Source organism: Podarcis raffonei, chromosome 17 (genome assembly GCF_027172205.1).
Source record: "Podarcis raffonei isolate rPodRaf1 chromosome 17, rPodRaf1.pri, whole genome shotgun sequence".
In the NCBI taxonomy this organism is placed as follows: domain Eukaryota; kingdom Metazoa; phylum Chordata; class Lepidosauria; order Squamata; family Lacertidae; genus Podarcis; species Podarcis raffonei.
In genome coordinates, this window is record NC_070618.1 from 40592495 (window position 1) to 40614321 (window position 21827).

Here is a 21827-nt window from a genome sequence, read left to right on the forward strand (position 1 = left end):
ATGTTTATCCAATGTGAATTCAGTTGGACCTAGTATATAATTTTAGATTTGCTGTTTTAATCTGGTCTACAAGTAGTGACTAAATAAATGGAATATAATTGTGCAGTATTCATAAGGAAGTTAGAAGCAATACTAATTGTGAAGCAGGAATCCCTTCTGAACCAAGGTAAGGCACTTAGATTCTAAGAATTGAAGAAGCTGCAGCGTTTAAGTGTCCACAGTTTCTTTGCAAAGGTGAAGGATAGGAAGGGATTCAGAACAGGTGAGGGCCACACAACTTTGCTCCCAGTTAATTAATCTGAACAAGCACCAACTTGATGAATACCTATTTTATGAAATCATGTTTCTCTTCTGAACTTTTGAGAATTGGCAGGAATTGGATCTATGGCTTCTTTATGACATATCCACCTCACAAACTATTATCTTTCTGACTTCTCCTATAATGCTGCAAACCAAAATGTGGGAAATGCTGAACCTGAACCTTGCGGTCTGCTGTCCAGATATGCAAACAATGTATTCTCAACCAATTATCCAGAGCTGGCTTAAGTCATTTTAATGCCCGAGGAGTGGCCAGTGACCCCACATCAAGGTGCATAGTAGCCAAGGCTGGCCAGTTTCTTCTAGCACCTGAGGCAGAAAAGCCAAAAAGCACCTTTCCTGCTCCTAGTCCATAAAAATACCATGATAATAAATCAAAATCTTTAACAATTTGCTGCCCCTTCCATGACACCCAATATCAGCTGCCTGAAGCAGCCTTCCCACTCTGATGGTCAGTAATCCACAGGTGCTCATCACCATCATTTATACCTCCACCCAAATAAAACACCCACCCCCTTCAGTTGGAGCCGTAGCTGGGGGGGGGCTAGCCAGGTTTTTTGCCCTGGTGAAGTCTCCAGAGGAGCACCATTGAGGCTCCCAGCCTGTATGTGTGTATGCAAATGCACATGGGGGGGGGAGGCACCAAACTGGGTCTTTGGTCCAGGTGAAATAAAGCCTAGTTTTGCCCCTGCCTTCAGTTTCTGCTGGGCAGCTGTTTAAAGTGTTGCTTTCCCTTAAAAAGTAGCAGCCAGCCTTGCCACTCCTTTTCCTGCAGCATCCCACACACCTCTCCCCCCTTGAAGACTGGCTTCTTCTCTTCCCAGACCCTCACCTCGGCATCCAGACAATCACAGGCTCTCTGCACTGTGAAAAGCTGAAAGGTTGGTGTGGTTTGGGCTTGCAGAGGAGGTGCCTGCTGTACAACATGTCATCAGCCATGCAGTTTTTGCACCCCCTCTGGGCCTGCACCCTTAACCAACTCCTCGGTATGCCCCTGGCCAGGGAGGAAACAAGCTAGAACGTGGCTTGTCTTGAGTGCAGATGTGGGCTTGAAATTGGTTTCTCTCCTAACAACCATGAGCAGAAGTCTCCGCATGTTGGTCATATTCAAATGGTTTCACTAGCGGAGTAGAAACATTGGGTTCCCTTTGTGTAGCTAGAGTAGATAGAGCAAGAATTTCCGTTACGATGGGGCATTCTCTCCCACTTTCCATCTGAAGTGGTACAGACCAGACAGTAAGAACCTGCTCCAAGCATGTTTCAGATGTTCAAAATACAGTCATGAGCATGTAAGAAGGGCCCTTCTGGATCTGACCAAAGGCCCATCATAGTCCAGCGTCCAATTCTCCCAGTGGATAACCAGGTGCCTATGGGAAGCCTGCAAACAGGACATGAGTGCTACAGCGCTTTCCTAGTTGCAGTTCCCAGCAACTGATATTCAGAGGCATTGCCTCTAATGCTGGAGAGAGGACACAGTCATCATGCCATCAAGAACCCCGTCCTCCCAGCAGACAATCCTGACAGAGTATAAATCAGCTTGGAAACTTAAGAAGCCTATTCTTGTTTTTGCTTCGGGTTTTTTACAGTGTGCCGAAAACTCCAAGTTCTTGGTAAGGGCTTCTTACCTGGAGATCTATAATGAAGACATCAGAGACCTCCTTGGTCCAAACACCAAACAAAAACTGGAGGTGAGGACACCAGACTTGCAACTTAGTTTGAAGTAAGTCAAAAAACAAAACAAAAATCCAGAAACCAGAATTCTGACAGTTCGCTGTGAGAAAAATAAACCCCACACAATGAATTGTCAGGAACGTAAAGAACATTTATTCAGAGAAAATTAGAAACCTGAATTGAAAAATTTGGTAGGTTAACTTGGTATGTGAAATCCACCCCTCTTTCCTTGTCACTATCATCACCAGAACCCTTCTTATTCCAGGACCCTCAGTGATGGGTCTCTTTGCTCGTATTTTTTCCACTGCTCCCGCTTCCCTTTTGTTCAGCATCTGAATAAGCAGTAGAATAAGTAGGAACTTTTAGGGTCTTATATAAAATCAGACCATTAGTCCGTCAACTCAACACTGTCTACTGAAACTGGGAAAGATTCTCCAGGGTTTCAGTCTGAAGTATTTTCCAGCCCTATCTGGAGTTTGTACTTGGGAACTTTTGGGTGCTAAATGTGCACTCATCCCCTGAGCCACAGCCCTTCCCCAGAACATGGGTGCCAAGAGGTTGCCTTATATTGGTCATGGGGGTGGAGCCTGGTTGGAGCAGGAGGTGGTCCTCTGGTGGGCCATGCAGCAGACTGGCGACTTGGGTAGAGCCTGACGGACATGGTGATTTAGAGCATGGGTAGGCAAACTAAGGCCCGGGGGCTGGATCTGGCCCAATCGCCTTCTAAATCCGGCCCGCGGACAGTCAGGGAATAAGCATGTTTTACATGAGTAGAATGTGCCCTTTTATTTAAAATGCATCTCTGGGTTGTTGGTGGGGCATAGGATTTCGTTCATTTTTTCTTCTTCAAAATATAGCCCGGCCCCCCCACAAGGTATGAGGGACAGTGGACCAGCCCCCTGCTGAAAAAGTTTGCTGACCCCTGATTTAGAGCAAAGAGCACAGCTCTCAAGCCAATCAGGAAATTTGATTTTGTTGCTTCATGCTGAAGTTTTAGACTTTCTCCTGGGGATCGAAACAAAGGAGGCAGCTAAAACCCTAAGTATCAGACTCCAAGATCCGGCAGTCTGACAAAACAACCCATGCTAGATTACATACTAAATCTTAATTTCAAATGGAGGAGTGGCTTGTGGCATTGGGCCAATAATAACTATTCCAGTTTTAGTCAATGGTTCCCCAGTAATACCACTGGGCTGTAATGGGAAATGCTTATGACCTTCATCATGTCCCCCTCGTTGGCATACATCACAAGACCTGACATAGAACTTAACATCTCCAAACACATCAGGCCAATAAAATTCCCTAGTAACCTTTCCTAATGTACGCTTAAACTCCAAGTGTCCTGAAAAGGCAGATTTGTGAGCCAGATGTAAAACAGTCTTTCTGTATGTTTGGGTCCTACCAACTGTCTTCTCAGTTCACGCTCTGGGGCCGATTTCTTTGGAAGGAACCGGCTATAAAGTAACCCTTCCTCCCAGATGAAACTACTCTTTGTTCAGCGCCAGCCCTAGGCACTCCACACTTCTATATAATTCTAAAGTTGGATCCTTAAGCAGTTCTTTCTTAAATTCAATATCATGAAGTGGTGAAGGAGAAGTCACGATATTCTCACCAGACTTTGCCAAGGAAATTTCTGCTGACTCACAAGCTTAATCAAACTGATTTACATTTCTAGTGCCAGGTTCCTCAACACATTGGCTAGACCAGTGTTTTTCAACCTTTTTTTGGGCAAAGGCACACTTGTTTCATGAAAAAAATCACGAGGCACACCACCATTAGAAAATGTTTAATATTTTTTTCTTTAATGGCAAACAAAAACGTTGCGGACCGTTCTCTGCTCAGCGGGGATCGATCCGCTGATCCCCGCTGAGCCGGCGGATGACAGCTCTGTCTCCGCACTGTGTGCGGAGAGGGAGATGTCAGAGCCCCGCTGCTCTCTATGGGGAATCGGATGAGAGCGGACCGCCTGTCCGCTCTCATCCGATCCCATCCGATCTGATCCCCACCCAGGACGGATGGAAAATAGGGTGGACACAGTCCGGTGCCCGCCTAGTGGGCAAAAATTTGACATTTTTTTAAAAAAAATCTTTCGAATTTTTCAATTTTTCCCACGGCACACCAGGCAACATCTCACAGCACACTAGTGTGCCGCGGAACAGTGGTTGAAAAACACTGGGCTAGACCATGGGTAGGCAAACTAAGGCCCGGGGGCCGGATCCGGCCCAATCACCTTCTAAATCCAGCCGATGGATGGTCCAGGAATCAGCACGTTTTTACATGAGTAGAATGTGTCCTTTTATTTAAAATGCATCTTTGGGTTATTTGTGGGGCATAGGAATTCGTTCATTCCCCCCCAAAAATATATAGTCCGGCCCCCCACAAGGTCTGAGGGACAGTGGACCGGCCCCCTGCTTAAAAAGTTTGCTGGCCCCTGGGCTAGACGATTCACCAAAGGTTAACTGTTTAGGGTCAGGCAACAGCTGAGCTAAATGCTGTCTTAAAAGCAAGATCATTGCCTATAAGGCAAAGGTACAAACATCCTTTTCATGTACTAAAACTGGTAAGGACTTTGTAAAATCTTTGTATTCACAATCCACCTGGGCTAGACTGGTTTTTACTGCTTGGCCCCCATAGGGAGTTACAATCAACTCTGCCTTCTAAAATTTGGCCAGGCTATAATAACCCCTTGTATATTGAGGAAATATCATCCCCATATCCCTTAACTCTACTATTAATATGTTATTAATTTTAATTTCCTCACTGAATTGCACCTGAGCCCATCTAGATTGACGTGGGTCAATTCATGCCATTCTCACAGTCTGTTGAACCCCATTTGGCTCCTCTTCTGATGAGCCATTTCCTATTGAAGCTTGATTCTGGGGAGCGGGAGGTGCTGCTATAGATTGTTCCCCTGGCCTTCCTTCCTCCTCCCACGAAGCTTCCTCAGCTGTGCTGCTCTTGAGACGCAACCTCTCCGCCATTCTCTGTCTTGCAAAAAGCTACAGTCTTTCTTAAGATGTCCTGGCTGTTTACAAAAAAAACCAGGCCACTCCGAGAGGAGAGTGAAACCTTCCCGCCTTGGGGGTTTCCTGTTGTTATTATCATCAAAGCTTCTGTTTTTCCCACTCCTCCCCTTCGTAAGAACTTTACTGGTGATGCAGTTTCATGTTTTCCACCAACACCACAGCAGAATTCTTATCCAGTGGCTTACAGGAACAAGAAAGTCCTCACATGTAGCTTCAGAGAGTGCAAAATATGACTAAATCCTGCCCTTCAGTATATGGGGGGAACATATGCTTGTCCCAATAAACACAATTATTTCTCCCCCTGAAGGATCTTTCTGGAGAGGAGTCTCCCTCGCTCCAAACCACTCTAGGTCTTGGCACCCAACCATATTCCTCCTTTACATCTCCGTGTCTCTAGGGTCATTCAGCTGTTAACTAGCTGGACCCCTGTCTGCTTCTCACCAAACAGACAAGCGTGCTCTTCTGCCATTTCCCCTGGAATTGATGAACACTTTCTGCCGTCTAAACAGCCACTTGCCATTCACATTCAAGGTGCTGAAGCTCCAGAGCCCCTGTTCAAATGTGCCACTATGTCACCATGTCAAGGAGAAGGTCACTTTCCGAAGTCCTCCCTGCAAGCTTCTAAAAACTGAGATGTAGGCACGGGTTATCAGGCTTTATTGGCGTCTTCTCTGGCACCAGCTATAGACACCCCATGGCAGTCTAATCTATGGCATGTTCTCTCCCCCTCCCTCAGCAGGTTAACACAAAGATGTATAGGGGCTGAGGAATGCTGGCAGCCCTGTCACTTGCTCCCACTTTGGGGACTAATTGTTAACATCTGCCTTGCTTACAGAATCACTCCTTCACGACAGGAGATGCTAGAGATAGATCAGTTTGGGGGTGGGAGTGTTGCATCCGCTAATGGCCGTGTACATTCTGTCATGTCCATGAATGCCACACATAAACAGATGACCCTGCCTTACAATAAGCCAGACTATCTTAGTATTTTCTACTCTAAATAGCAGGCACTCTTCAAGGCCTCAGATCTTCCCCAGCCTTTCAGTTACCCAGATTCTTTCAGCAGACACTCAGGACTGGACCTCCTTCCCACATGCTGTAGGATAGTCCTCCCCCAGTTACTGGTAAACACAAGACCTACATTTGCAATTCTTGTTCCAAAAATGCAGTTTGCCAGAGGTGTATAATCGGATGCAATCCATCTGGGAAAACACACCAGTGTATAAATGGGCAGAGCAAGATGTGGCCCATCTTGCTTGTAGGTGATGGGGAAAGATTTAGGAACCCATCACCTCTGTGGGGTTTGTTCTTTGGGGTAGAGTGCCACTGTCTGTGCATAAGAGCTTTCTCCTTCTATAGCAGTGGCCCTCAAGCTTCTGGTCATTTCCTAGTTCAAGTGTCTCTCTGCAGCTTTTACTGTAACTTGCTGTAATGGCCCTCCTTGCAGCTGAAGGAGCATCCAGAGAAAGGGGTCTACGTGAAAGGCCTGTCGCTGCACACGGTGCACAGCATCTCCCAGTGTGAGCGCATCATGGAGATGGGCTGGAGAAACCGTGCCGTGGGCTACACCCTGATGAACAAGGACTCCTCCCGCTCCCATTCCATCTTCACCATCAACATGGAGATCTATGTCGTAGGTAAAAGCTGGAAATTCCTGTGTTGAGGGTGTGAATGAGACAAGACAGGGGCTGGAGCACAGAAGCACAACAACTTTGATTTCCCCAAAAAAGCTCAACAATTTTGGTCTGCCTCAGGCACGGCAGAGGTTGCCTGTGCTCTACTGGTGCATCTAGAGTTAAGGTGCCGGGTGGCAGCAGTGTCTGTTTCTCCGTGGGTGAAACAAAGCTACTTGCAATTCTGCTTGAAATGAAGTTTTAAGAGCTGTTGGAAAGTGGAACTGACTCCCTTGGAAAGTGTTGGACTTTCCTTTATTGGAGGTTTTTAAGCAGAGGTTGGATGGCCGTTTGCCGTGGATACTTTAGCTGAAATTCCTGCATTGCAGGAAGTTGGACTAGATTAGGGTTGCCATATTTTGAAAAGCAAATAAGAGGATACATTTGCCTAGAGCGGCATAAGGAAGCCTCTCTCTCCCCTCACAGTGTGGCCACGTCGTGCATTGCCTGTCAGTGGCCAGCATTTGGGGCCTTCCCTTTCTGCCTATTTGCATAGAACATGCTCTCCTCCGGTCTCTCCAAAGGGCCCCCAGCTGTTGCCCAGCCACCTTCCTGTCTCTCCCCCCCCCACCCCCAGTATAAGACAATAAGCGTTCCACAGTTTTCACAATGGCCAACCTGCATTTTAAATCCTCTCTGGCAACTTTGAAAGGCATAGATTTGGAAGTCAGACACCCCCTCCCCCCAGATATGCAGGGCTTGCCTGTCTTCGACCAAGCTGTGGTGGGGTTAGTATCAGATTCAGTCCCTGAGCACACACATGGGAAAGGGGGGGCATGTGGGGGTGACACTCTTCCCTTCCTCCTCTCTGATTTCTTTTCCTTCAATAAAGGTAGTTTCCCCCCCCCTGCCCAGCACAGGCATGTTTCCCAGCAAGCAAGGCCTTGGACTTCGAATGCTTGATCTCAAAAGCCCTGTCCCACCGCACTTGCTTGCTTGCCTGCTCACTCACTGCTGCTGCTGCTGCTTGTAAGTGGCTCCCCAGCAATTTCAGCCCCTGCCTGTGATAAAGCCCAGGTTTCCAAAGCAGCAGCAGCGCCGCCACCAGGCACCGTGTGTCCCTTCTTAGTCCCGCAGCAGCCGCTGCCAGCAGCCTTATGGAGCGCGTGGACGAGGGCTGCAACAAACCCCCCCCCCCCGACATTTTGCATAATTTTTAAAATCCACCTGGACAGAAATTTTAAACCGTAAAACGAGGACATATCTGGAGAAATCCGGACATACGGCAACCCTAGACTAGATGACCCTTGGGGTTCAGCTCCACAATTCTGTGACAATCTGTAGAACTCATTGCTGTCTGATGATATCAGGTAGAGCTGTCCCAAGACACTTTATCACAGCAAGCAGCTAATGGTGCAGCACAAGGCCCTTCAGGTCTGGTATACTCTAGACAGTTCAGGATTGTTCCCTTCTTTCAAGAACTCAACTCAGCCCAGACTCTTTTCCTTGCAGATGAGAGGGGGCAAGATCACCTGAGGGCTGCAAAGCTCAACCTAGTGGACTTGGCTGGGAGCGAGAGGCAGTCCAAAACTGGAGCTGTTGGCGAACGCCTCAAAGAGGCCACCAAAATCAACCTCTCCCTCTCGGCACTGGGCAACGTCATCTCAGCCCTGGCAGACGGGAGGTGCAGACATGTGCCCTACCGAGACTCCAAGCTGACTCGGGTGCTGCAGGACTCGCTTGGAGGCAATACCAAGACACTCATGGTAGCCTGCTTGTCTCCTGCGGACAACAATTACGACGAGACTCTCAGCACCTTGCGCTATGCCCACCGAGCCAAGAACATACGGAACAAACCCCGCATCAATGAGGATCCCAAGGATGCTCTGCTGAGGGAATACCAAGAGGAAATCAAGAAGCTGAGAGCCATCTTGGCTGAGCAGATGAACATAAGCCATTTGCAAGGTAGGATCCCTTCATGTAGCTGCTTCACCACTTACTGAAATGGAATTGCTTATGTTCTGTGCCTCAATCATTGGGGAAAACCTCAATAGGAGTATAGCATCTAGATCAAGGGAAGTAATAGTGCCACTGTATTCTGCTCTGGTCAGACCTCACCTGGAGTACTGTGTCCAGTTCTGGGCACCACAGTTCAAGAAGGACACTGACAAACTGGAACGTGTCCAGAGGAGGGCAACCAAAATGGTCAAAGGCCTGGAAACGATGCCTTATGAGGAACGGCTAAGGGAGCTGGGCATGTTTAGCCTGGAGAAGAGGAGGTTAAGGGGTGATATGGTAGCCATGTTCAAATATATAAAAGGATGTCACATAGAGGAGGGAGAAAGGTTGTTTTCTGCTGCTCCAGAGAAGCGGACACGGAGCAATGGATCCAAACTGCAGGAAAGAAGATTCCACCTAAACATTAGGAAGAACTTCCTGACAGTAAGAGCTGTTCGACAGTGGAATTTGCTGCCAAGGAGTGTGGTGGAGTCTCCTTCTTTGGAGGTCTTTAAGCAGAGGCTTGACAACCATATGTCAGGAGTGCTCTGATGGTGTTTCCTGCTTGGCAGGGGGTTGGACTCGATGGCCCTTGTGGTCTCTTCCAACTCTATGATTCTATGATTCACCAATGGTGACAACAGCAGCTATTCTTCTAATCTTAGGTGGTGCCCCCTTCTCAACAATTAGTCTGTGTACACACAACGTATTCAAGAATCAATGGAAACTGAATCCTTGGGATTTTTTGACACACGGCACACACAAACTAATCTATTGTGCATTCCTCCCCCCCCCCATCTGTTGTTGGCATCCATCTGTCTTGACAGACAATAGAGTGTGCGTCTGGGGGTGATGTCAGACCACTGTATTAGTAGCACAGAAGTGATCTTCCCAGGCATAAGCCTGGGCAGTGTTACGGAGGTCCTGGGCTGCCCAGATAGCAAAACACCCCTCTTGGGGTGGTCCAAAGGAAAGCAGAGAAATGTTTGACACCAGCTTGGCTGCAGGAGTTGCTGGGAGGAGGCGTACAAGGCGCCATCCCGCTGTCTTAAGACTGTACTCTGGATTTGTGTAGGGTTTACTCCTTAGGCTTTTCTTCTTCCAAATATATTCTGCAAGGCAGCAGAGGTTTAGGATCAGAGTTTTCCTTCTCATAGTGGAATATCTTCCAATCAGAAATGCACTTATTGAGAAAATGGTTTCATTAAAAGAAAAAAGCTCATTGCAGATTGATTCTGTGTAATTGCACAGTACATACATTTGAAAAAAGATAAAATACGAGATCAAGGAGAAGAGCGGGTGGAGGAGGATTGGAAGAAGTTTAAAACCTACTTACAAAAACACTGTAAAATCTTTGAATGCTGATGACATTGAAATGAAATGAAGGGGTTCTAGTAAATAAGGGAAACAAGAGTATGAAAGAAGGGATAGACATTGGATGAAAATCGGGAAAGTATAATACGTGAGGGAAATCATTTAAGGATAAAACTAATAAGAATGAATTTGCTGATCAATTTTAAAGTGGAATACAAGAAAGGGAGGCGGGTGGAAGTCAGGAAAATAAGGCAATGAATGATAAGAATCTGAAAAGAGGTTCTTCTCTTTTTTCTTTCTTTTTTTTTGTTAAATTTTTTTATATCTTTTTCCTTTTTCCTGGTTTGCTATATTTCTTTTTCTTTTTCTTTTTGTTGTGTTTTAATTGTTGGTATTTGTTGGTGTTTTAATATGTATTGTTTTTCTTTTGTAATGTTTTTTTCTTGTAAAACTTAATAAAATATTATTTAAAAAAAGAAAGAAAAAAGATAAAAACTGACGTAGGTGATGCCAGCCAGGTTGCCCAGTGACTTTGAGGGTAGTCACCACTTCCTTTTTCCTTAGCCTGGGGCATATGCAGGGAGGAAGAGGCATGGATAGCTTCACCAAGGGAAAGGTTTTCAAATGCATGTTAAGTAACTGTACTCACCCTTGTGGATGTCAGGGTTTAGAAACAGTCTGGATTGAAAACAGTATGTTGAGGATGTGCATGAACAATTCCAGACTGAGGTACATGTTGGTGCTACAAATAGGTTAGTGTGCACACAGTCTCAGATGAAGAGTAAGTGCAATTCTCCCTCCCCCCACAATGATCACAGGATACCTGACCCTTTCAGCAATATTTCAGGACCATTTCCTAAAAGGCAATACTTCATTTTTAAAAATTCAAGCCATTATCTACCCACTATATCTGCTTTCTTTCCTATAGACCCTATTGGGTGCTAAGATTGGCAGAGGGGACCCTCTTGGTGGTTCCTTTGCTCTCAAAGGCTGAGGGGGCTGGACCAGGAGAGACCCTAGCTGTGCCTCTCCCCTTCCCACAGAGCGGTGTCTGGTACTTTCATTATAGAGATTCCAGTGAATGCTTAAGACGCACCTCTTTTACCCTGACTTCTGACACCTGTGTATTTTAAGGGCCACTTTATTTTTTATGATTGTAAGTTGTTTTTAACTGTTTTAATGTAGTACCCTACCCTGGGACCTTAAAGTGAAGGACAGGTTAAGAATATCCACCCTCCCTTCCCCACAGGTGGGCGGGGTTTGTGGCACCAAGCGAGGCTCACCTGGGCGGGTGCCACCCACCTGCCTGAGCTGGCCTTTGACCCGCCCTCGGCCAGAGAGGACAATGGACGGCCGCCGGGCCGGGGATGGGCCTACCCACCCTGGGACCTTAAAGTGAAGGACAGGTTAAGAATAACAACAACAACAGCAACAGCAACAACAACAGAGATATAAATAAAGGGAGTACTTTGGCCACCTCATGAGAAGAGAAGACTCCCTGGAGAAGACACTGATGCTGGGAAAGACGGAGGGCACAAGGAGAAGGGGGCGACAGAGGATGAGATGGTTGGATAGTGTTTTCGAGGTTACCAGCATGAGTTTGACCAAACTGCGGGAGGTAGTGGAGGACAGGGGTGCCTGGCGTTCTCTGGTCCATGGGGTCACGAAGAGTCGGACACGACTAAACGACTAAACAACAACATGATCACAGGCTTGATCATTGCCCTGATTGTATTGCTGACATCCATCTGTCTCAGGAGACAATGAAGCCCATTGATATGCGTCTGAAAACACCTGCATACCTTAGGGGCATAAGCTCAGTGGTAGAGCAGATGGTTTGCATGCAGGAGCATCTGGCAACTCCAGTTCAAAAGATCTGAGAAAAAGACCTCAGAGAGCTTCTGCCATTCTGGCTCAGGATGACCCCTTTATAGGCAGAGATCTTGAGAAGTTTGCTAGAGTGGCTTTTAAGGTGCCTCAGTGAGTAGAGTGCATGCTTTGCATGTATATTGCTATAAGTTTTTTGGGGGGGAACCCGCTAAACCCTAGAATTTAATAAATGGGGTTTTTATTGTTTGGGCTGTGAAGGGAGAAATACAAGTTGCCGAGGAATTCCTGAGCTAGCCTTTGAAGCAAAGGACCAGGCCAAGCGAGGGCCATTAAGAAACAATACAGGGCTACAGAGGGCCATTGACAAATCAAGAGAACTGTCCTCTCCCCTTGCCCTGATTTTGAAGGCTGGAGATTTTTAAGGTTGCCAGCGTAAGTGGGTGTGAGGTGACAGGAAAAGAATGTCTTGAGCAAGATGTGTTGGGAAGAAGGGGGAGATGCCTTGGACTCCAGGGCTGCTCTGCTGTCGGGAACAAACCTCTCTTAAGATGACCATGCTGTAAGATCTGGACTCCCTCCATGCAGACTGAAGGTGTACATATGGGAATAAATTGTACTTCTTAAAGCTACAGCAGTCTCCACTGCATTTTCAGTTCTCCAAAGGAGCAGAGACCCTAGGGGAGCGCTGGAACCCCCTCAGGAATACCACTCAGCAGAGAGCGGGGGTGACACCCAGCTTTTGTTACACTGGTGTAAGAAGTGGGAGCCGTGTTTCCTGGAGAGAAGGCCTAGGAGACCATGCTCCTGAAGTCAAAATGAAGGGAGGAATAGCAGTATTCCTCAAGCTGATGGAGGAGCACCGAAAGCAGCATCATGGGCAGCAGATGCAGTGGTTCAGTGAAATGAGAATAGAGTGGGAAAGAAATCTCCTTGGAGAGCAAAGTGTGACTCCATGCCAGGCGCCAGTGGCAGAAGAAAAAGGTGCCAAGGTGGCTGGAGCAGAGGAGGAGCTGCTAGTTGATCTCTCTCCTACTCCCGGAGCTCCAGCAGTGGAGGAAGAAAATGCCTCAGAGGAGAAAGGCTGGCCACCTGAGCTGCTTGACCCCTGGAAGCCTTCTGTGGAAGAGGTGGAAATGGAGGGTCCGGAGAGCCTGCCAGAGGAACCCGTGCCTGCGGAGGTGCCAGAAAGAGGGGGAACTGTTCCTGAGGAGTTGGGGGAGAAGCCAGCACCTATGGGAAAGGAAGATGTTGATTGTCTGTGCACAAGGGGAAATGGCGCTTTCTTCAGTGGAGGAAAACACCAAGGAGCAACTCCAGGCTTGCGTCCGCTCACTGCCAGGGGAGCAGTTGGCTCCTCCTGAGTTGGTTTCTCCGGAATTTCCCCAAGCGGAAGAGGGTGCCCAGGAGCAGCAATAGGCTTGTGTGCTGCAGAAGTGTGTGAGATAATAATTGCCAGTGGTATTACCTCTTGGATGCCCCAAGATGGTCTGCAAGGGTTGGGAGGACCTGTCTTAATGCTGGGGGCAGCAGCCAGGATCACCCAGAGTCCAGTGGGTTTAAGGGGAAAAAGTGACTGGGGAAGTTACACGTCTTTGTTTAGCCCCATGAGTAAGGAAAGGGGGTGGGGTTCTGGTCACCCATGTGGATGGGGTGGGCCTGGAGATTCTGCAGAAAGTGCCCCAGGTAAAGCCTGGTGGCGGCATTTTGATTTGGAGTTTGGGGCAGGGGATGAAGTAAACTGGGCCCCAGGGAGGAGAAATGGAAAAGGGGATTCCCCCTTTGCCAGAGAGGAAGCAGCAGAGATCCTAAAATTGTGCTGGATCTACACACATATTAAAAAAACGCTTTTAAAAAAAGTGTTTTTGAAAATACATTGAATTTTCCATTGCCGTCTAGTGTTACATTGCATATTGCACTTAAAACGTTGTATTGCAGAGACCTGTGTCTTGAAGTGGGACTGGAGGAGTTTGGGGCCTCTGAGGCACAAGCAGCAGGGAGGCAGAAATGAAATAGGAAGCCTCTAGAAAGACTGGACCTGTGATTTTTATCCCCTTCTTGTACTGAGAACTGTTTAATGATCTTTAAGATTGGCTTGGATTGATAACTTTATGTGGAAATTGCAAGACCAGGACTTCTGTGTAGCTGTGTAAGCTACTAAAATTAAGAGCTCTGTGGATACCCCAGGCAGGCTACTGCAGCAAGGGGGCGGAGCTTCCACTCTTGGGACTAAGTTCAGCAATCATCCTGAAATACAGTACTGTGATGTGTTTTTCTTTGTTTCCTTGCATGCTGCTGCTGCTTGCGAGGGGGTGGTAGTAAGTGTTTTGGTTAAATTAGCTTGTTCAGTGATGATTAAAACTGCTAATGGTGTTTAGGAATGTTCTGATAAGTAATGATGATAATGATGAAGGAAGGAGGGTCTTTGGTTGAGACAGCAGTGATACTGAGGCAGACATCCTGGCTTGAATATGTCATGGAAACACATCATCTTGGCTGCCCAGTGTGGGTGACTGGGTAAGTGGCACTGGGAGGCTGAAACAGTGACCAAAATGTATCCCAAGAGTAGGCATAGGCCAACTCGGCCCTCCAAGTGTTTTGGGACTACAATTCCCATCATCTCTGACCACTGGTCCTGTTAGCTAGGGATCGTGGGAGTTGCAGGTCAAAATATCTGGAGGGCTGAGTTTGCCTGTGTCTGGACAAGAGGAAGGAAAAGGCCTGGAGAATTCCAGGGCAGCTGGAGATCATTTGGAGAGGAGCTGTTATTGTGTTTTCAAACATGTCCCTGTGCTATGATGTATTGAACTGAATGCTACTAGTAACATTTCTGTTATTTCTTCTGCACAGCTATGGAAAGCTGTCCCTTTTTCTAAAGGGGGGGTGTTATACATTTGGGGGGACCCCCAGAAACCCTAGAATTTAATAAATGGTGGAATTTTGATTATTTGCAATGTGAAGGGAGAAATACAAGCTGAAGAGGAATTCCTAAGCTAGCCTATGCAAAACAACCTGGCCAAGTGAGGGCCATTAAGAAACAATACAGGGCCACTGAGGGCCATTGGCAATAGAAGAGAATTGCCCTCCCCCCTTGCCCTGAGCTTTGACTGGGGGTTTGGACCTTTGCCAAGGTAGGTGACAGGAAAAGGTGACGAGCGAGGTGTGCTGGGAAGAAAAGAGAACCAAAAGAGAGAGATTCATTTTGGGCAGGCTCACTGAAGCCCGGTGTTGGACTGCGGTGGGAAACGAGCCTCTCTTGAGATGACCATGCTGAAAGATTTGGACTCCAAGGAAGACAGGCGCTGGGTGAGTGCCTTCTGCGCAGACACCCAACTTTTGTAAGAATATATTCAACCCCCATCCAAGAAGCCAGAGAGCTCAGCTGGAGGAGGCAGTAGTGGGTTAGAATGGACCAACTGACTAACTTGGTGTTGGCATGATTCTCACCAGAGATGTACAAAGAAGTGGAAGTGTGGATATGCAGTATTATTTTAAATATAAAGGGGGGGGGGAGACTCTGATAGGAAGGAAGGAAGAGTGGAACAATAGCCAGGACAAGAAGCATCCCAAGGTGCTACACCAGGCCTGAGCAATCCACACATTATGCGATAGGAGCCTGTTTTTGTTTTTTGTTCAAAAAATTTGCATTTTAATAAAAAATTTTAATTAATAAGTCTAGGTGCAAAAAGGAACAAAAGTGTCATAAAATGAGAGAGCATTGCTATAAGAGTTTCCCACTTCAAAAAAGTTAAAGGAGTATTACATGCTGTCTTGGGAGAGCTAGGAGTGCTAGGTTTCTAAGTATTATCTTTTGAAGTATTCTGAAATACAAAATAAATAATTTTTACAACACAACATTGACACTAGGAATTGCATTGCTGATGGGCACTAACCCAAAGGTGTCCTGGATGAAAACTAGTAAGTGGACAGGAAAAGAACCTACTCATGTGACCCTGACACAAAAACCTCACACATACACCTTGTAAAATAATAAATATTTACTACGCCCCCTCTCTCTTCCCCTGCTCTCCCCCCACACCTATCTTCTCCCCCAACCTTACACCTTCAAAATCTCACATCAGATATAACTGATCTGTAAAAAGGACTTTATGATCTGAAAATAGAGATGGTGTATGTACTTCTGTAACCCCAAAAACTTTAATGAAAACAATTTCTTTAAAAAGGTGTCCTTGATGGTGGCACAGCTACAATCTCTTGTTGTACTCGTAATTGCAATGGCATTTGCTATCATTAGGAAGAATGGCATTTCCCCTGAAACTCCCATACTGCAGTTTAAGCAGGTTCGTAAGGGGGGGGGGCTAACCAGGTTTTACCCTGGATGAAACCTCCAGAAGGGCACCTTGGAGACTCCCAGGCCGTGTGAGGTTCCTCTGACTGCTCTTTGGTGATCCCTCCTAGCCGAGTAAGATTGTCTTCCATGAACATGGTCTTAACAGTGAGTCCGTAAGTAACTGTGGAGGCCAATTCTGGATCCACATGTTGGCTTTTTGCAGTATGGTAACGCTGCAGAGAGCTTGCTGGGGAGACCATGCATTAAAAAGAAAGGACTCAAAAATAACTTAAATAAGGTTTTAATAAGAAAAACAAAAACTCCTTTTACACTAAGTACATTAACAACCAAACCAGACCCAACCACCAACCCATCCCCCAGGGTAATGGGAGAGCTAGGTGCTGCTCCTTATATACTACACCCAAATGCTGACACACCTTAATCAAATACAACTCAGCAGCACCTGCTACGTTTCACAGCTGTAAAGCTGGGTCTCGTTATCTTACTCTGGCCCTTGCTCTGGCCCCTTAAAGACATACACATCGGGTGCAACAATGATGAACCTTTACATTTAAATAAACCATTCAACATTTCCCCTGCGGTTCATCATTGTGGAACAAAAACATAAAGCATACTTTGTACATGTCTTTCAAAACAGAATGTCCACGTTGTGATGCATCTTTTAACAAAAGCTTAACTGTTTCAAATTTTACGCTTGGTGAATAACACAAATCATAATCTTCACCTGTAATTTGTTGAGAACCCTAGCAACTATCTAGCCTTGTACCTTACAACTTCATTTTTGTCATTCATTTTAACTCTATAAACCCATTTTGAATCAATAAGTCTCATATCTGGGGTTTGTGGTACAAGAGACCAAGTGTTATGCTCTTTTAAAGAAGCTATCTCAGAGTTCATAGCTTTATACCAATTTGCAGCTTGTTGCTTAGGTAATTTCTGAACATCATTGTAGCTTTTTGGCTCAAAAACTGCCTTATTGGCATACACAGTATTAAAATGTTCATCTGCAAAACGTTGTGGCTTCTGTCTCTTTCTATCTGAACGTCTCAGTCCGGAAGGAGAGTCAGACTCCTCAGACTTAATGGGACTAAGTGAACCACTAGTTTCAGGTTGTAAACCATTGTCAGATTGAAGAGATGCCTGTAGGCTAAGCTCACGATCAGAAAACTCAAGAGAATCTAACCTCCCCTTGGGTGCCTGTGACTTTAAATCATCAAACAAATCAGATTCAACAGACTTTTTGTCTTTTTCCATTAATTCAGAAGCACCATTTCCTGCTGCTGCTTCTTCTTCCTCTTCTTCCTCAGTATTATCTATACCATCAGTATCTTGGAAGACAGCAACTCCATTCCAATTTACAGTTTGTATCATGCTTCTGGTAATATGAAATTTGCCAGTTGCTGGTACGTAAATTCTGTATGCCCCCTGCTGGTAGCCCATTAATTTTCCCTGGACACTACGTTCACCCAATTTCTGCTTAGCGGGATAATGCATAATTACATCTGAACCCCAAATGCGTAGGTATTTCAGATTAGGGCGTTTTTTAAACAGCTTCTCATAGGGGGTGACATCTAAACCAGAATGATAACTGCGATTTCTTACATAACAAAACGCATTAAGCGCTTCAGCCCAAAAGTCTTTGGGCAGATTAGCATCGTGCAGATACGTTTTAACCCCTGCCTGTAGGTCACGCTGCACAACTTCAACAAGCCCATTTTGCCAGGGACTTCGGGGGCAAGATAACTCATGAGTAGTCCCCTGCGCTTCCAGGAATTTCTCAAAATCCTCAGAAACAAATTCCCCGCCCCGGTCAGAAAACAGGTTCTTAATTGATTTGTTAAAGTGCGTTTTTACCCAGTTGCAAAAAACTTTGTACTTCTCAAATGCTTGGGACTTCTCAGCTATTGCATAAGTCCAACAATATCTACTATACTGGTCTATCAGAGTAAGCCAGTACTTAGAACCTCCTAATGATGGTGGGAGTGGCCCAACTAAATCACAATGTACACGCTCAAATGGCTCATTTACTTTCCTATCTGAGCACCTACCCTTGCGTGCAACCTTAATCTTATTCTTGCAACAGGATAGACATTGCATAAAGAATTTACATGGTTTTAAGTTGAGGCCATTAACAATATTCTTTGTCTTAATTACATCAGCAAAATTCAGGTGTCCCAGAATTCTGTGCGCCTCATGGACACACCCGGAATGTGGCCTTACATTCCTCAACCCCTGGCTTGACTGTGCTGCTCTGCAATTTATAGGCGATTGGGAGTAGGTGCGAAAATACAGTCTATATAAACCATCAGATTCCCGGGCATATAATAGACGTTTGTTCCCTTTGAAAAACTCACACATTGACTTTAAGAAACGCACAGTTATGCCTTGACGAGCAAAACACCTTACTGATAATAAATTGTCCACTGACGGGCAGTAAATGCAGTTCGCTATTGTAATGTTTAAAGAGTCAAGTTTAACAGTACCCCTGCCAAGCGACTGCAAGACTTGTGAATTGGCTAAATGTACATTACCAATTTCCTCTTCGAAAGAAATAAACAAGCTTCGATCGTTGCAAATATGCTGAGATGCTCCTGAGTCCACAACAAAAGACTTCCACTTGGCACGTTTAAGTCTTTTACGATCTGTTGTCCTAGCATGGAAAACTCGCGGCTCGTTTCTGTCTCTACTATACGATGTCGGCTGCTGGGCTGACAACCGTGACTGACGAACAGAAACAGGCTTGGGAGTACTTTGCTTTCTTTTGGATCTGCAGTCCTTTGCAAAATGTCCTTGTTTATTGCAGAACCAACAACGCTTTGCAGCTTTAAATGCAGTTGTATCACCACAGGTTTGCATATGGCGTTCCTCATTCTTTCTGGAAATAGGAGTGCTTATGGCACAAGCCTCCCTTCTATCCAACTCGCCCATTAATCTTGCCGTTACCCCTTCCACAGTTAATTGTGCTGGTGGAACAGCAGATATCTGGCTAGCTATACCATCAAAGTCCTCATTAAGGGAACATAGAATGATAAAAACATACTGAATATCAGGTATGTCCATGTCCCTTCGAATTAATTCGCCGCGTATTGCCTCCAGACATCTCAAGTGTGCTGCCAAATCACCACCAGGCTGCAACTTCGTCTGGTACAACTGCTTGAAAAATGTCAATGCAGATGCTGACTCTTTTCTAACATGCACTGCTGCAAGACTGTCCCACATTTCTTTGGCAGTTTTCTTATTTCTTATATAGACTACTTGCTGGTCACTGACTGCCAAATTAATTATCGCCCTGGCTTTTGCATCTCCTTTTGACCAAGCATTAGTCACAGGGTCAGGAGGGTCATCAGTTACATAGGTCCATACTTCTCTAGAGGTCAAAAGCGCCTCCACCCGAAAAGACCATAAACTATAGTTCTCATCTGTTAGCTGTGGGAAGACCAGAGCCTTCTCAGCTTCAGGAACCCGGTCAACCATTCTGGAACTCTTCCAGACCCACAGAACTACGCTAACAGGAGAAGGAGTTTTCAAACCTTTCTCAGAGTCCAAAAATATGCAGTCATCCACTCAGCAGCTGGGCCCATAACCAAAGATGTTGGCTTTTTGCAGTATGGTAACGCTGCAGAGAGCTTGCTGGGGAGACCATGCATTAAAAAGAAAGGACTCAAAAATAACTTAAATAAGGTTTTAATAAGAAAAACAAAAACTCCTTTTACACTAAGTACATTAACAACCAAACCAGACCCAACCACCAACCCATCCCCCAGGGTAATGGGAGAGCTAGGTGCTGCTCCTTATATACTACACCCAAATGCTGACACACCTTAATCAAATACAACTCAGCAGCACCTGCTACGTTTCACAGCTGTAAAGCTGGGTCTCGTTATCTTACTCTGGCCCTTGCTCTGGCCCCTTAAAGACATACACATCGGGTGCAACAATGATGAACCTTTACATTTAAATAAACCATTCAACACCACACGTCCTTCTACAGTGGGGACATTGGTTTCTGGGCAGGAGTTGATCACGGTGTGGATTTGCCATGCGTGCCTTCCTCTTAGCACGTTTCTCCCTTGCGTCCTGAGTTTGAGTGTCTTCAAAGCCCATGACACCTTTGGTCAAGGCTGTTCTCCAACTGGAGTGCTCGCAGGCCAGTGTTTCCCAGTTGTCAGTGTTTATACTACATTTTTTTAGATTTGCCTTGACACAGTCTTTAAACCTCTTTTGTTGACCACCAGCATTACGCTTTCCATTTTTAAGTTTGGGATCCGCACAACATGACCAGTCCAACGAAGTTGATGTTGAAGAATCGTTGCTTCAACACTGGTGATCTTTGCTTCTTCCAGTACACTGATATTAGTTCGCCTGTCTTCCCAAGTGACGTGTAAAAGTTTTCGGAGACACCCTTGATGGAATCTTTCAAGGAGTTGGAGATGGCATTTATAAGTGGTCCATGTTTCACAATCATATAGTAAGGTTGGTAGTTCAGTAGCTTTGTAAACAAGCCTTTTGGTTTCCCTACGAATGTCCTGGTCCTCAAACACTCTGCACTTCAATCAGGAGAAAGCTGCACTTGCAGAGCTCAGGTGATGCTGGATTTCGGCATCACTGTTGGCCCTTGTGGAAAGATAACTGCCTAGGTAGGAGAAGTGATCAACATTTTCCAATGTTACACCATTGAGTTGGATTTGTGGCGCTGCAGAGGGGTTATTTTGTACTTGTTGGTGTAGCACTTTGGTTTTTTGGATGTTGAGTGATAGGCCAAGCTTTTCGTAAGCTTCTGTAAAGATATTTAGGATGGTTTGTAGGTCATCCTCTGAGCGTCCGCACACTACGTTGTCTTCAGCATACTGAAGCTCTATGACGGAAGTTACGGTAACCTTACTCTTTGCTTTCAGCCTACTCAGATTAAAGAGCTTTCCATCTGTTCGGTATATGATTTCTACTCCGGTGGGGAGTTTCCCTTTGACAAAGTGTAGGATCATGGCAATGAAAATAATGAATAGAGTTGGGGCAATAACACAACCCTGTTTAACACCTGATCCCACTGCGAATGGTTCACTTTGAGAGCCATTGTTTTCTGCGATTGTTGCTGTCATATTATCATGGAGGCAGCCAATTTTCAGGACAGTTCACAGGGCATTACGATTTACAGTGTCGAAAGCCTTGGTCAGGTCAATAAACACCATATACAGGGGTTGGTTTTGCTCTCTGCATATTTCTTGAAGCTGTCGAGTGATGAGAATCATGTTCACTGTCGCCCTAGAAGGTTGAAAACCATTTTGGGATTCAGGAAGGGTCACCTTGGATATTGTTACGAGATAGTTTGCTAAGATCCTTGCAAGAATTTTGCCGGCTGCAGCTAATAGAGAGATGCCTTGATAGTTTCCACAATAAGTTCTGTCACCTTTTTTAAAGAGATTGATAATTTTGGCATCCCTAAAGTCTGCTGGGATCTCTTCTCTTTCCCAGATTTTTTCAATGAGCTTGTGAAGTTGTTGTGGAAGTTCAATTCTGCCCACTTTGAAGATTTCGGCCTCCTTGGCTCTGGAGTCTAAAAGCATCCTACCTAGGCAGCTCTCATCCTCATCTTTCCGAGGATGCTTATTTGCAAGGGGAACCGAGCAAAGTTGAAAAGGGAAGTTTTGTTTCTTGTTCTGCTGTTAAAGGGAATCATTACAGATTGGAAGGCACCCAGCCAACCCCCTGAACTATCCTTCCTTCTTCTTTTGTTCCCCTCAGCGTCTCAGA

At 45.7% G+C, this 21827-nt stretch overlaps 1 protein-coding gene across 6 annotated transcripts in view; it reads left to right on the forward strand.

Annotated features, from left to right (window-relative positions):
• The window catches only part of KIF17 (kinesin family member 17), a 42801-nt gene that overhangs the window by 4482 nt on the left and 16492 nt on the right, over positions 1-21827 (forward strand). For 5 of the 6 annotated variants that reach the window (XM_053370569.1, XM_053370568.1, XM_053370567.1 and 2 more), the window contains exons 3-5: positions 1905-2006; positions 6463-6652; positions 8141-8593. In XM_053370569.1, coding sequence (XP_053226544.1) covers positions 1905-2006; positions 6463-6652; positions 8141-8593 — 745 coding nt within the window. The remainder of the gene's footprint in view (positions 1-1904; positions 2007-6462; positions 6653-8140; positions 8594-21827) is intronic. The other variant, XM_053370571.1, reaches the window with a different exon arrangement.